Below are 15,322 nucleotides of genomic sequence, written 5' to 3' on the forward strand. Positions count from 1 at the left end.
GCGGCGGATTCAGAAAGGGGAGTATGGGGTCTTTGTGGGGTGCCGTGTTCCAACACGGCTGTGGGCATGAGGCCTAAGACATACGCATCTTCATTTTATTACACAACCATCCTAAAACACTCCTTAAGCAGGGACTATAGCTCCCTGTCTAGGACAGAAAATAACTCGAGAGAAGCAAAATGTAGTCTAAATAATCAGACAATCAGCATCACTGTACTGCGTCCTGCCCTGCGATGATGCCGCCTGAACACAGATCTGATGCAAGTGCTGGTGATACAGCAGAGAAACCATCAGCATGGGAAGTAAAGAGATCAGAGAGCGGTGACACTCCGGTCAGTAGTCACAACTGTTGTACAAGATAAACATGCACTAATGGAAGCCCGTACCCCGATGAATGCAGCCATTATTACCAAGCAACACAGCACTTCAATTATCAGGATGGAAAGGCTTTTGGCAACTTGAATAGAAGACTAAAATCAGCGTAATCTGCTTACCAGTCATTCTGTAGTGCAAGAAGAGGCTTGAAGCCTTTCCAATAATTTAGGAACTGCTCCCACAGCAAGTGGAGATGATGACAGTGAAGAAACAGTTGGTTCACTCGCTACAAAGAGAGCAAATCTGCATAATATGTAAGTACAAGGTGAGCAGCGAGTGTTGATGGAAGGCCGCGAGTGGTTTGACAATGGACGTTATCTGCCAGCAGATTTTTAATGTAGACGAAACGGTCTTGTTTTAGAGATAAATGCCTGAGAGGACCTACACTTCACAAGAGGAGAAACGTGCATCGGGACATTCAAGGGGAGGTGGGAACAGGCAGAACTGGATGGGCATTGTCTTCATTCAGCCCAACATATATGTTATTAGGCATCAAGTTATGAGTTATGTATCTGAGGATTTAACACTCAAGCCTCTGCTAGTGCATCACGCCCTAACTCCATGGAATATCACTAAGGCCTCTCTTCCTAATATTTGGAGGGCAAATTCAAAGGCTTGGGTTACAGTTGGGGGTCTTTCAAGAATAGTTTTGGAACCATTTTGTTCCTGCTGTTGAATGTTATTGCTTGGGCAAAAAACACTCCTTTCAAATGTCTCCCTTCTCCTTGACTTGACGCGGGCCGATCCGTCATTCAGAAACTGAGCGACCAACAAAACGGCACGGTGATGTTTTTACTGCTGTCTATATCTTGTTAGACACTTTATTCTCACTTCCTGTTTTCTCTACCCCCTACGGAGGGAAATTCACTCCTATCCAGACAGCAAACCAAACGTTGAGGGGTGTTAGCCCTCCCAATGCTATCCAAAGCAAAAAAAATGGGGGTTGGAGTTACAATTAACAAATATACCTGTTCCAACTTACATACAAATTCAACTTACGTACAAAGCTAGAGAACCCATTGTGTTGGTAACCCGGGGACGCTTCTATATACTGTAGCATCTGATAACACAGCTTCCATGTATCTGCATGTGCATCGCTCCTGGAAGCAGGGGGCAGCTCCCAGTCCAGCTATCTTGTCTCATTGCTCTAAACATACAGTTTCCACCCGTGGGTTTTCTGTGAGTACTTGGAGAGTGTTTGGCTTGTAACGCTACCCTCACATACTGGAGCTGCCAATACTCAGACATGTCTTTTGTTTGCAGTAATTATTTTTGGCACTGCTTATACAAAGTTTTGCTAAATCAGCGGAAATAAAGTTGAGGCAAAATCTTAGGCAATTATAAGCCCACATGAAACAAATTCTTCAGGTTAACATATGGTTAGGTACTATATAAGAGTATGTACAACGTACAGTAATAAAGCACGATCCCAGGCTCATTATAAACCTCTGGCGTCATAAGAGTCCCGGAAAGAAAATCATGTGGGCGCTAGAGGTATTAACTAGACAAGAGAATGACTGTAAGGAAGATGCCCCCACCTCGAAGGAAAGCAAGTGGTGCTGCGGATGCTCGAATGTTGGCTAAGGAGTTCCAAACGGCGCTGCCTCCCTATCTTTGGCGAGATACAGAACTTGAAAATGGCAGCAGTGGAGGTACATGTGCTGGCCACTAGATGGTGCAATTGCAGTATCAGTGTGACAAGCGGTGATGTGTCTAGTGTGTCACCTCGTAGGGAGGAGCCGCTACAAACACCCTCCCCTGCTGGGTCAAGTGCCATTTACATGTTCTGCCTTTGAAATCCGCGGACCATCACCTTCATTTGCAGTAGTGTAGTGAACAATGAAACTTTATGCTATGGAGTGGAACCAGGGTGTCTCGATGGATGAATCCATGTTTAGTCGTGTTAGAGTCTGGAGACCTCTGGGTGACCGCCTCAATCCTGCCTTTGCTGTTTAGCGGCACACTGCCCCCTGCTGGTGTGATAGTCTGGGGGGCCATCACATACCACAGTCCGTCCCCACTAGTAGTGGTACGAGGAACAATGACAGCTCAGCGATATGTTCCGGACATCCTGCAGCCACATGTGTTTCTTGCTTGGTGGCTTCCAGCAGGATAATGCTCGGCCGCACACACAAGGGGGTCACAGGAGCCCCCACAACACTGTCACACTGCCGTGGCTGCCCAGTCACCAGATTTATCCCCAATAGAACATGTATGGGACCATCTGGAATGACAAGTTTGACAGCCTACAAGTTTGCATGTTCTAGAGGCTCAGTTACAGCAAATATGGAGCGATATGCTGTGGATACCATACAGAACCTGTATGCCCACATGCCCATCCGTAACACAACTTGTATCCAAGATGGAGGAGGTAAAACAGGGTACTAAAACCTCCATGCCAGCCCATATCACATCTTATATCCAAGCTAGAGGCGGTACAACAGGGTGCTAGAGCCTCCATGCCTGCATGTATCGCATCTTGTATCCAAGCTAGAGGCGGTACAACAGGGTACTAGAGCCTCCATGCCCATCTGTATCACATCTTGTTTCCATTATAGAGGCGGTACAACAGAGTACTAGAACCTTCATGCCCCCTCATATCACATCTTGTAACCAAGCTAGTGGCAGTACAACAGAGTACTAGAGCCTCCATGCCTGCCCATATAACATCTTGTATACACGCTTGAGGCAATACAACAGGGTGCTACAGCCCGCATGCCTGCCCATATCATATCTTGCATCCAAGCTAGCGGCGGTACAACAGGGTACTAGAGCCTCCATGCCCTACTGTATCACATCTTGTATCCAAGCTAGAGGTGGTACAACAGGGTACTAGAGCCTCCATGCCCTACTGTATCACATCTTGTATCCAAGCTAGTGGCTGTACGACAGAGTACTAGAGCATCCATGCCTGATGGTATCACATCTTCAAATACAAGCTAGAGGCGATACAACAGGGTACTAGAGCCTCCATGCTCGCCTGTATCACATCTTGTATCCAAGCTAGAGGTGGGACAACGGGGTACTAGAGCCTCCATGCCTGCCCCTATCATATCTTGTATCCAAGCTAGAGTCGGTACAACAGGGTACTGGAACCTTCATGCTTGCCTGTATCACATCCTGTATCCAAGCTAGAGGCGATACAACAGGGTACTAGAGTCTTCATGCCTGTATTACATCTTGTATCCAAGCTAGAGGGGGTAGAACAGGGCACTAGAGCCTCCATGCCTGCCTGTATCACATCTTGTATCCAAGCTAGAGGCGGTACAACAGGGTACTAGAGCCTCCATGCCCACCCATATCACATCTTGTATCCCAGCTAGAGGCGGTACAACAGGGCACTAGAGCCTCCCTACAGGGGTCGGTTCTCCGCAATAAATGATACTTTTGCTCTGATATTGTAATCACTCATATCAGTGTTTCAATCACAGAGAACGTTTCATTTCATCTGATAACTTCTGGGAGAGGAGGGGGAGGATAGTTTGTTTTTTTTGGACAGTGAGTGTGTGTATATTTTTTTTCATGGGATTAGCTTGGGATCGCCTTTGCTGGGGTCAGATGTCACGTATCTCTTACATCAAGCAAGGAGTCAGCAGCCAGGATGAAGATAAAAACGGACACATAGCCAGCTTTATAAGTGTATTACCAGAGCTGCGCTGTGATTGGTGGACCGTCTTACTATCGGCTAGATGAAACGTTTGAATTCCTGCTTCCATTGATATCAAATTTCTGTATCTGAGTGTCATTAAACGGAGTTCTGCGAGTTTCACATGGGGATCATTGGTAATACCCCTGCGTGTATACGTGGGTGTGTATAATAGGCCTAGGCCGATGATATATCAAACACTTTTAGAGAACAGTTTTTGCTTTTGCATCACTGTGTTCCTTAATCCCAAGGTCATGCATACCATAGAGGCAGACCATGCAACTGCTGCAGGGCCCTTGGAGAGAGGGGCCCCAGCTATGATTGCACCATCCCTTTCTCTACTATATAGTGAGACCATACACAGGCTCTTCCTCCAAGGAGGAGCTGCATTGTTAGAAGATAAGGAGGTGGAAAATGTGCCCAAAGGTGATCTTAAAGGGCATGAAATAGAAAGTGAACACCAGCCCCACTGCCCTGGGGGGCAAAACTGGCCGCCATAATGGGGAGCCCATGTAAGAGTTAGCTATGGGGCCCCATCACTTCTATGTATGCCACTGCAGAGGCTGTAACATTGTTCTTCTTCCAGTAATGGTGCTGTATGAGAGCAGGTTTCTGTGTGATGACCTGTCCATTACATATCGCTGGGAACATATGATATTCTGATAAGTTTTTTTTCCATTTTTCAAGGTTTGATTAGCAGAGAAAGCTGCTGAATTCTGGAAATGTTTTTTACATTTTCTTTTACAGCAGGGATCCCCCGCCACATGGGGCACCAGGCTGTGTGGCTCGCCCGGGTATCCTGAGTTATGGCTATAGGCGTTGGCATCTAACACTATTGCAGTTCTCTCCTGGACATTGCAGGGTGTACCGGTATTACCGGGGTCTGCACTGCACTGAAATACATCTACACTAATGTTCACAAACTTGTCAGCTCTTCATATTACGGTAAATGTCTCTCAGTGCGGCTCACAAAGTGTCCAAAAGGCTGCAGACCTCGGCTTTATTATACTAGGACCTGGTAATGTCATTCTGCGGGTTAGAGCCAGGCCAAAGTGATAGAGTTTATCTATCCTGTAAAACTCTATCACAGAATAGAAAATATTATATATACAGTGTACATATTTATATTTACAGTTATGAGAAAATCTAGGTACCGCCTCTAAATTCTATGGTTTTACATATCAGGATAAGTTTAAAAATCTCTGGCCTTTAGAAGGTCTTAAAATTAGGTAAATACAACATTGGATGAAAAACACCACATGACAAGCAAAAAAAGCAGAAGCAATGTGGGAAAAGTAAAGTACACTCTTAGCGCTCCCTCACACTGTCGATCCCCATTTTTGCAGGAAAAATCATGTCTTTTATCCTGCGATTTTTGAGCGTCAGCGCTGTTTTTTAGCACAAAAGGTAATAGGACTTTCTAATGTTAAAAACAAAAATTGCGAGTTTGTGGTGTGCGATGCGATAAAAAGGAGGCCCCATAGGGGAACATGGGAGATAAAAACGCAGAAAGATAGGGAATGCCACGATTTTTTTGAATGCAACATAGCATGGGTGAAAACATCGCAAATGTGAAGGAAACCATCAAAAGTCATTGGTTTCATAATTCTGCGCTTTCACTTACTCTCGCATCGTGCGAAAATCACGCATATTTATGGCAAGTGTGAAGGCACCCTTACTGCTTCCATAAGAACTAAGAGGGTAAGTTGCAGCAGGTCCTGCTATTCACATGTTCTTGATTCATTGGCCAGCGGTGTGGTTTTGGGGTATACTTCATACCACTTTTTTGTATCAAAAATCAGGCGGAAGCCATTCATAAATCTAGCACAGTTTTTGACTCAACTAAGCCACGCCTTCTTTTCTATACTCCTTCAAAAATGTTTACTGACAGAGCGGTGTCCGGCAAGGTCAAATATAGTCTTGGCATGGGCGAGAGTAATGGCCCTCTAGAACTTATTGGGGCAGTTCATAACATAGTGTCCTGAACCCCCACAGTACAGGCTTAAATTCTCTGAGCGGCGCCTGTCTTCCTCTGCCATGGGGAGGGGCTTGCGGATGGCGTTGATCTTCATTGGTGAAGGTCCTGCCCTTTGTTGAGCATTTATGATGGATTGTAACAAATTAGAGGAGTTGTTTCTGAAAGCCCGCAACTTCTCCTTTTGCCGTTCAGTAAGCCTCTGATCAGTTCAAATACTGAGTTCAATAAAGCCTTCCAAATTGTCTGGGGTCTGCACTCGGACCAGCTCGTCTGACACAAAGTCCTCTTCAGAACTGACTCTGCTGTGTGGCAGGGCTCCATATGGTATCAATAGCCCAACAATGAAATTCCGCTGTATGCTCGCGCCCAAAAGCCGTCCTTGTTGGAGGTTATGCAATTCAGAGATCCCCAGTACTGGTCGCGGTCCCCACCACACTTTGATGGTAAAGCCATGCAAACCTCTGCATCTGAATTGCACAGCTCACATATTCGTCACTGTAACGTATCTACCTCTCTTTGTAAGGTAGAAACCTTTTCCTGATAGGTGCCACAGAACTCTTGTAGCTCAGCAACCTGTTTTTTTTTTTGTTGTTTTTTTTTCGGGGTAGCTATTATGGACTCTGTGTTTTAGGCATGTTTATTTTGTCATTTTCTGGTACTGGATTGGAGTCTCAGGTGATAGCCAGCGAGGGAGGGGAACGTGGTCAGGCAGGGGAGCTGTCTAGCAAGCTGGATAGCCAATTGGGTAGAGACACCATCCAGAGCACAGGAGGTCCCAGGTTCGAGTCCTGACAGTATGACTGAATAACCAGCTAATTCCAGTCGACATTGCCATCTTTTTTATGCTAATTTAACCCCTCTACTGATTAGAATAAATTAAGCAAGTTCAGCTGAAAAAGGACATCCGAGCCACCTGTTACTGTCTATTTCATTTCTTTCTCTCGCTATCGATCCCATATCTGTGCCACATTTATCACTCTTAAAGCGGACTTGTAGCTTCAGGTAACAGAGTTATTCAAAAAGGAGGAGAAGATTTGAGGATTTAATTTCAAGCTTCTAGTGAGAGGTACACAATGCACACATCATTGAAAAGAGGAAGGTTCAAGGTGTTTTCATGGTGTTGCATTTTCTGCCACATTGCCCAGCTGGGTGTCTTGTCTACAGTTTTCTGATATGTGGGCAGCCAGTGCTTTTTTGTTTGCATATTCAGCAAAGTTCAACAATTTTTTTGTGCTGCTCGTAAATTTGCTTGTGTTGCGGTGGCTGAATTCATGTTGCACTTAAACAATGGATTCACACTTAGCAGACTCAAGCACACAGAATGATTTCTCCAGCAGTGTCACCATTATCCTATAAACTAAACAACAAGAAACAGTGCCCCCGTGTGGCAGAAAATGGAACTTAATGGTATGTCATAAACTTTGAACCTTCCTCTTTTCAGTGATTTGTGGATTGTGTTCCTCTCTTTTGTAGTTTGTTTCTAATTACATCCCCAAATCTGCTCCTCTTGAATACCCCTGTATATGAGCAACTACTGCATGCAGATCCCCCCTGTTCGAATGCAAGGGGGTGAAGCTCGCACTTGAAGAAACAAGTCTGAGTGGATGACCGTGCTAACGATTCTTTGTCAGGTAAGCATAATGAGGTTAGATACACCCGAGATTCCTGGGATAACTTTACTCCTCTACCTTAGAAGAAGCTACTGTTAGGACACAGGGGTTTGTTGCTGTGGTGACACAATCATGGATGAGATGACTCCCTATTTGAGGAATATCCTCTTTAAATGTTTGCTTTTGTGGCAGCGAAGAACTATTGGTCCATTGTTGTACTAAGTGCAGGGCAGAACTTCATAGCAGCTGGTATATGTCAGCCTTGTGTCATCGGGTAAGTACATGTTCCTAATATTTACATGTGAGAGTAGTCTGGCGACGCTCCCCACCTCCTCCATCATGTCTCCTGCAATACTTTAAAGGGATTCTGTCATCCGTGTGGTTGATTCTAAGCAGTCACCGTAGCGCTCCATGACACAGAACCTGAACATATCTCCGTAAACACAGGAAGATTTACCATTATTGTAAAAACTCACATTTATAATGTCACACCTTGTATGCAAACCGGCCCGCCTTGAATCATGAAGACGGGCCCGGCCGCCTGAGCCCCAAGTCACAGCATCCAGCGTTTTGTCAAGCCCCCCTCTCTGCTGCTCAGTTGCTTCCCCTTGCAGCGGTGAAATTCTGCGCTAGCGCTGTGCGGCCCTCCACACCAGCCTCAAGTGGACAAGTGTCTCAATGTCAGTGTACATGTCGAGGCTGTGGTGGAAGGCCATATAGCATAAGATTTCACTGGTGCATGTGCTGACGTCAGTGGCTAGGGGAGGCGGGAGAAGAGGCTGGACTCTTACTCAGGCGGTCCACCTCTCTGACTCAAGGCGGGCCGATTTGCATGCAAGCCACAACAATATAAAAGTACGTTTTAAGATTAATGGTAAATCTTCAGTTTACAAAGATATGTGGCTCAGAGTGCTAAGGCAGCAGAAATGTAGTGCTAAGCTCTCGCTCATGACCTGAAGGTTGCAAATTCAATTACCGCTGGTTCAGCTTGCCGGCTCAAGGTTGACTCAGCCTTCCATCCTTCTGTGGTCAGTATTATGAGCTCCCAGCTTGGTGGGGGGTAATAAATGAAAAAAACCTGCTAAGAGAGGTGCAGAATAAGTTGGCGCTATACAAATAAGATTTATTTTATTCTTATATGTGGCTGCTTAGAACCGACCTCGCTGATGACAGAATCCCTATAAATGATACGATAGTCTGTGGTGAGCTGAAGGAGATTTTTAATCTAGAAGAAACCATATTTGGTTACCTGATTGTATTTGTAGTCAGGTCTTCTCTATTATTTTCTCTCCCTGCTCTATTTTACTATTAAAGCTCACCTGTTCCGATCTTTCTGCAATGATAACTTCTCTTGGTAGCAATAATAATATTTTTGCAATATGCATTGTAGAAGATACTGCAGTTTTGAGCATCAAGCACTTGGTGGCGACAGTGTACCATAAATGATTGTTACAGCCGCATGTACTTATTGGAGCAGCGCAGGATAAACATCAACAATTGTTGACGTCTTGGCATAAAGCAAAGCTGTAATTTACTCTATATAAGAAGCTGCATTATATCCTGATTAATGTCATCGGCATCACAAACCCCATCATACTGTGCGTCTACCTGCAGTAATGCCAGTGTTATGCGCAGCTCGCCGGGCTGTTATGGTGATAGATGCGACCAGTTGCTACGGAGATCTAGGAACATGAAAACTTATAATATGTTCTAAAACTAGTAATAGGCTTATCCGATGCTGGAGAGAAATGAGTGTAATGTTTCATTAGGTGTAAGAAGATATTTGGGTTGGGCAGCAGGACCCTTCAGCTTTGGGCCTCGGCTAGTTAGAAACCAGGGTAGCTTTCCAAATATTTATAATAACACACAAGTGTGAGATAAGACACAATCCCACAAATGCAAAAAATGTAAGACTTCATAAATCAGTCAGAAAGATGGACTTTATGGGGTCATCCAGATAAAAGCAGATGTACTCACCCTCTCCACTTCCCCGCTGCTCCCTGGGCTGGTCCCTGATACCAGGGACATGTGACAGCAACAACCAATCACTGGTTCCCTTCAGCCAGTGATGGGAGGAGCAGGACACAGGAGTCCCATTTTGGAGATCGGCGGGGATCTGAGCGGTGAGACCTGCACCAATCAGCAAGTTATCCACTATCCTGTATAACTTTCATTGTGATACAATCCCTTTAAATGAGTTGTACTAAAATCAACTTTTATCAGCTGTCCACAGAATAAGTGATCAAAGTTTGATCGGTGGGGGTCTAATCCCTGGAGATTTCAAGCAATCTTGAGCACGGGGTTGGTACTGGTGCATTAGGTCTCCACCGGAACTAGCGGTGGAGACATGGGTTGCCCTGGCTCAGTGATAGGGAATGGGCAAGTAACTCCCCCAGCTGTGGATTGGCTGGTCCCCACACACAGCATCTCAGGTCCTGGCTGTGTTACCCATTATGGCCATCTTTCCCCCTGGAGATAGCATGTCAGGTCCCGGTTGTTCTTCACCACAGGTTGTAGGCAAGCCACTGCTTCGGCCGAACAGCAGCTGTCAGTCCTCGCCACAGCCGACCAGCACAGCGCAGGATGGTGTGCTGTAGGTAAGCCGCCGCTACTCTGGCCGAAAAGCAGCTGTTAGTCCTCGGCAGAGCTGACCACCAGCGGCTCCATGGACGGTGAGAGCAGGGTTGGTGGTGGTGGCGGCGGCGTCAATGCCAGCGGTGTACAGGACAGAGCCCAGCGCGGAGAGTGACAGCGGGGTTGGCTGCTGCAGCCGTGGTGAGACAGGAGCTGGAAGTTAACAGTGCAGTCCGGCGGGGAGCCGTGTGAGCACTGCAGGAGAGGGAGAGGAGCGGAGATGGCAGTGTACAATGGCAGGGGGGATAGGGCAGTCCAGCAGGGAAGTTGTGTGAACACACGCCAGGGTGACTAGAGTGGAGATGCCAGTCTGGCGGAGAGATGTGTGAGACTGGTTCGGAGATGGGAGTCCGCCTGGGAGATGTGTGAGCTTGGCAGGGGGATGGATGGTATATGTAGGGATGTGTCTGTGTGGCAGCCAATCCGCAGCTGTGCCGATCACCTAGATGTACCCTGTAACTCAGGGCTCCCAACCAATGTCTCCACCCATGCACATGGTGGAGACATAATGCACCAGTACCCACGGGGTCCTATGTCTTCCTCTTCAACTCAGTACAGGCTCACTGCACTCCCCTGCAGTGGGAAGGAGATTGATCAGAAGTGCACTCTATACCATGTCCTCTCTCTTTCCAATCCAGAAGTCTCTTCTGATAGTGGCTTCAATCTTTGGGCAACGGAAGTGACCTGATTCGTCATAGTAGACCTCTAGGGCTATACTGGCATCTGACTCCTATTGCGTTGAACATTTGGAGGTATAGCTTCTTCTGTTTTGGAAATGCACTCCACCCGTCCAAGGCTTTTTAATTAGCCTGAACCATACATGCACTAATTCATTTGGAGGCCATAGGCCCAAAGAGCGGTAAGTCTGAGTGTTCAGGTCCCATTTGATGAGGTCACCTTCTTGCTGCTAGTTTCTGACAATTTGATCCTTGAGCTCCCGGTACATTTCCTTGAGACCTTTAGACAACTTACCAGAATGTTCTTTGGTTGCATTTCAGACTTGGGTTTGATCACACTGAGCAATAATCGCCTTGTGGCCAGACACTGGCGTTGTTTCACTTGGGCATCTGTGTAGGTAGACACTTATATGGCTTGTCATGTCCCATGAAATGTACTGGGTTTGGACTTGGCAGGACTCTTGATTCCAGGACTCTAATGCCATCTCTTTAAAAATTTAGGAATGAGCTGTCAGCAGGGGCGTCGCTAAGGTCTTAAAATAGTGGTTCTTAACCTTGTTGGAGGTATTGAACCCCAAAGGTTTCATACGTGCATTCACCGAACCCTTCATAATTGGAATTATGAAATATGATTTTTTTTTTTTTAATTTTGTGAGTGCACAGAACGAGCCGTGCGTCAGGTGTATCAGTGGTTTACTGCAAGTCAAGGTGACTTTTGCTGTTGCCTTTCAGAGACTGGTTCAGAAATGCGTGGCTTCCTCTTGGCAAAGCCTGTTTCTCTTCTTCATTTTTATATCTACCATTTTCGAAAACAATTGCTGGCCAAGATACGTTATAACAACCAGTACGAGCATCTCAAGGGCTTTCCTAGCAATAAGAGGGTGGGGGTACGCTACGATTTGGTGACACCACAACCTTGAGAGCGTTGCTGTTCTGAAGAGTTGCTGTTGAACCTGGCTCTTGTCGAGGTATTCATCATTGACATTTGCTAAACATGAACGGCTTTCTCACCCATGTGTCTTGACCTCTGCCGAACCCGAGACTGATGGACCCCGCTTAAGAACCAATGTCTTAAAAGATGTGTGCCCCTTAACAAGCAGTAATGAAGTGCTGAGTGCCCCCAGAGTGTCCTATTAACAACTAATAATAATGTCCTGTGTGCTAGCAGCCCGCCACCGGCAGAGTGATGTAGTGCTGTCATTCCGCTACCTGCGCCGGGTCACTGACATCCTTTGCTTGGCTCAGCATACGGAGAACGTATAGCCCCCTGCTTTACCATAGCATCGGCATCCTACAAGTGCTGTTACAGTTGGAAGCGGCACTTGCCCGGACTTTGGCACACTGGGACACAAGTCTAGGGCATGTGCCTCGAATTCCTGATGCTAGCGACATCCCTGACTGTCAGGGTCCTGTAGCGTCCTCGGCTGTGTTTTTACAGTTTTTATCCATGCTCTATCTACATTTGAGGCCTCGTTTTAGTCTACTTGCTGGATAACATGAAGCGCTTCCAGAAAACTAAGCGCAGAGTTTCTTAGTGACTCACCGGGTTGTTACTTGCCAAAGAACTGCATCTTTAGTTCATAGATGGCGCTCAGCCTCTCAAAGATCTATTCTGCAGTCTCATTTTCAATGCTCGGCCAGAGTTTCACCTCTCAAGACAGATTGTCCAAGATGTCAATCAGAATTTCCACTGTCTGCTCTGTTAGTACAGGGTACAACCGGAACACTGCCTTGTATCTGAATCCTCTCAGGCTGTTCACATCTCCATTGTAGCCGAGGAACCACAGCCCTCCAAAGTAATACGGCATTGTCGGAGGCATTTCATGGGCCACGCTGGGGGACCCGTTGCTGGCTGGCAGTCTGCAATCTCTTTCCACAGAGATCTGTGTATCTCCTATACTGCCCGCAGCACCTCCGGGCTGTGATGTGACTGATGGCATAGCTCTGGTACTAACCGTCCCCAGAGTTTTGTCACATTATTGTCTAGATTATCAAGGTCTGCCTCCCTGCTCATGGCATCCATACCGCTTCAAACATCCCCAGACCATACCGGAGCCTCCGTCCTACTTAACTTTTGGCACAGCACACTCGGGGCATAAGGCGTTCCCTGGACATCAACCACACCCACATTTGATTTGAAGATGGAGTAACGTGATTCGCTCTTGCATTGCTCAACTGTCCAATGGCGACGCTCCTTGCAACATTGTAGATGCATGTTCTGTGAGAGAACTTACCAGATGTTTGCAGGATTATTGGAGGGAAATACCAGCTGAATTGTATCAGATGTTAGTAGAAAGTATGCACTGTCATCGGGGCCAGAGGAGCCCACTAAATATTAGCTTATGGAAATAGTTACTACTTGTGGTTCGTGCTCAGGGGTCCACTTACTTTTAGTAAGATAGTATAGTATCCACCAGTAAAGTAAAAAAAACCCGCAGAAACACAGGAGGAAACCCAAAAATGACAAGGATGAAACGCAGAGCAACCCAAAAGGTGAACTTACTCGTATAATATATCTTTATGTAATCTTCGCTGCCTCCTTCACTTTTATCTCCTTGTAGAACGTCTTCCCACACTCCAAGCTGCATATTTTACTAACAAGGTCTGAATGTTTTCCAAGGATCTGGAGATTTAGTAGGACAGAAACTTATTTTCTATGGCATTCTGCCACTGACCTTGGCCTAGTTTTAAGTGACTAATTTAAAACAAAGAATTAAGCCCCGCAACATCGAATCTTGTGCTGAAAATGATCCCGATGGCGGTCCTTAAAAGGGTTGTCTAAGTAGCTGGGGGTTTTTTTTTGTAAAACTGCGTTCCCTATGCAGTAAAATAAGGTGTTCCCTGCTTGTCCCGTGCCGCCACACTGCGTCTGACCTCACATTTACAGGCTGCCCCAGACTGGTAACGGGATTTCACAGACATTGCAGCCAATAGCAGAGCGATTGATCACTGAGGTCTGTCGTTGGCTGCATCGCCTGTCAGGCGGGAACAGACACTGGAGTGGAGGATCGCGCGGCGCTGCGGGTCATAGCGGGGAGGATATGCTAGTTAGTTATTTTACTGCATGGGGAACTGGGTTTAAAAAAATGCTTGGAGAATCCCTTTAAGTGGGGCGTGGCACCGAGCAGACTGTACTTCTTGCTTTAGTTTCTTCACTTCTTCAGCTTCCTTCTGTTGTCTCCTCCCTAGGAGGTTCTCCACAACTGCCAGCTACACAGGATATCGTTCTGCGCCGACGATAAGACAGACAAGAGGATCTTTACCTTCATCTGCAAGGACTCCGAGTCCAACAAGCACTTGTGTTATGTGTTCGACAGCGAGAAGTGTGTAAGTACGCCAGATGGTTCAGGGTGGGGTTTGTCTTACATGGAAAGCGTTTGACTTGGCTGAAAACTGCGAGAACGGCTTGGGATCAGATGAAATCTGCAGATGTTTATCTTCATTAATGGCTCCAGCTCGTCATGAGAAAGCAGATCAAGATGTTTCATTTGTGTTCCTTCCCATGCTCCGCTTCATGCAACTGTCAATTAGAGGCTCTTGTGCCCCTCTGAAGTAAAACTAAACTAGTTCTTGCAAATACAACAATGCAGAAGAAAAACAAGTTCAGTTCAGAATAAAAAACAAGACAAGTACGGCGTGTTACCTGTAAGTTATACATAAAGGGGTTGGAAACTATTGCTGGCCTGTCCTCGGGATAGGTTATTGATAGTAGATTGGCAGGGATCTGTCTCCAGGGACCTCTGCCGATAAACTGTTCTGTGGTCTGATGCGCTTGTGCACCAAGCTAAATCCTGCAGGAAGCAGAAAGCTCTGTTCTCAATGCAGTGGCCAGGATTGGTATTGCAGGTCAAGGCCCTATTGAATTGAATGGTGATTTTGTGTGTAATACCGTGTCTGACCACTGCAGTGAGCACAGAGCTGTCTGCTTCCTGCACAAGCACATTGGCCCAGAGCACAGCCGATCAGCGAAGGGCCCTGGTGATGGGCTCCCACTGATCTACTATTTATGACTAATCTGGAGGATAGGCCATTAATCTTTACAAGTGGACAACCCCTTTAACTTCCTACAAGCATATTCTGGATTACATGACTGTCCAATGCAAGTTTAGACAGAGAAAGTCAATTCATAGTTTTCCTATCACAAGGACTAGTAGCTTCTCGTTTTCATGCAGCAAATAAAGTCTAAAGCCTGAGTCCAAGAAGAAACTCACTGGGAACCGGCTTTGGGCTTTTGGTTCACTCGTAGAGATTCTCTAGGGGGGTTTATTGGTCATATTGATATTAGATATCATATCTGGAGGTAAAAAAATCCTTTATGCACACAGAGAATATTACTGTAACCCCTTAAGGACTGCCCCCTTTTTTCCATTTTCAGTTGCTCCTCCCCTTTTTAAAAAAATCA

At 46.1% G+C, this 15,322-nt stretch overlaps 1 protein-coding gene across 5 annotated transcripts in view; it reads left to right on the forward strand.

The window, feature by feature from the left end:
- Window positions 1–15,322, forward strand: part of GULP1 (GULP PTB domain containing engulfment adaptor 1) — a 308,401-nt gene that overhangs the window by 236,496 nt on the left and 56,583 nt on the right. For all 5 annotated transcript variants that reach the window (XM_066577081.1, XM_066577084.1, XM_066577085.1 and 2 more), the window contains one exon: window positions 14,110–14,247. In XM_066577081.1, the coding sequence (XP_066433178.1) occupies window positions 14,110–14,247 (138 nt within the window). The remainder of the gene's footprint in view (window positions 1–14,109; window positions 14,248–15,322) is intronic.

The sequence above is a fragment of the Eleutherodactylus coqui genome, chromosome 8 (assembly GCF_035609145.1).
Source record: "Eleutherodactylus coqui strain aEleCoq1 chromosome 8, aEleCoq1.hap1, whole genome shotgun sequence".
NCBI lineage: Eukaryota > Metazoa > Chordata > Amphibia > Anura > Eleutherodactylidae > Eleutherodactylus > Eleutherodactylus coqui.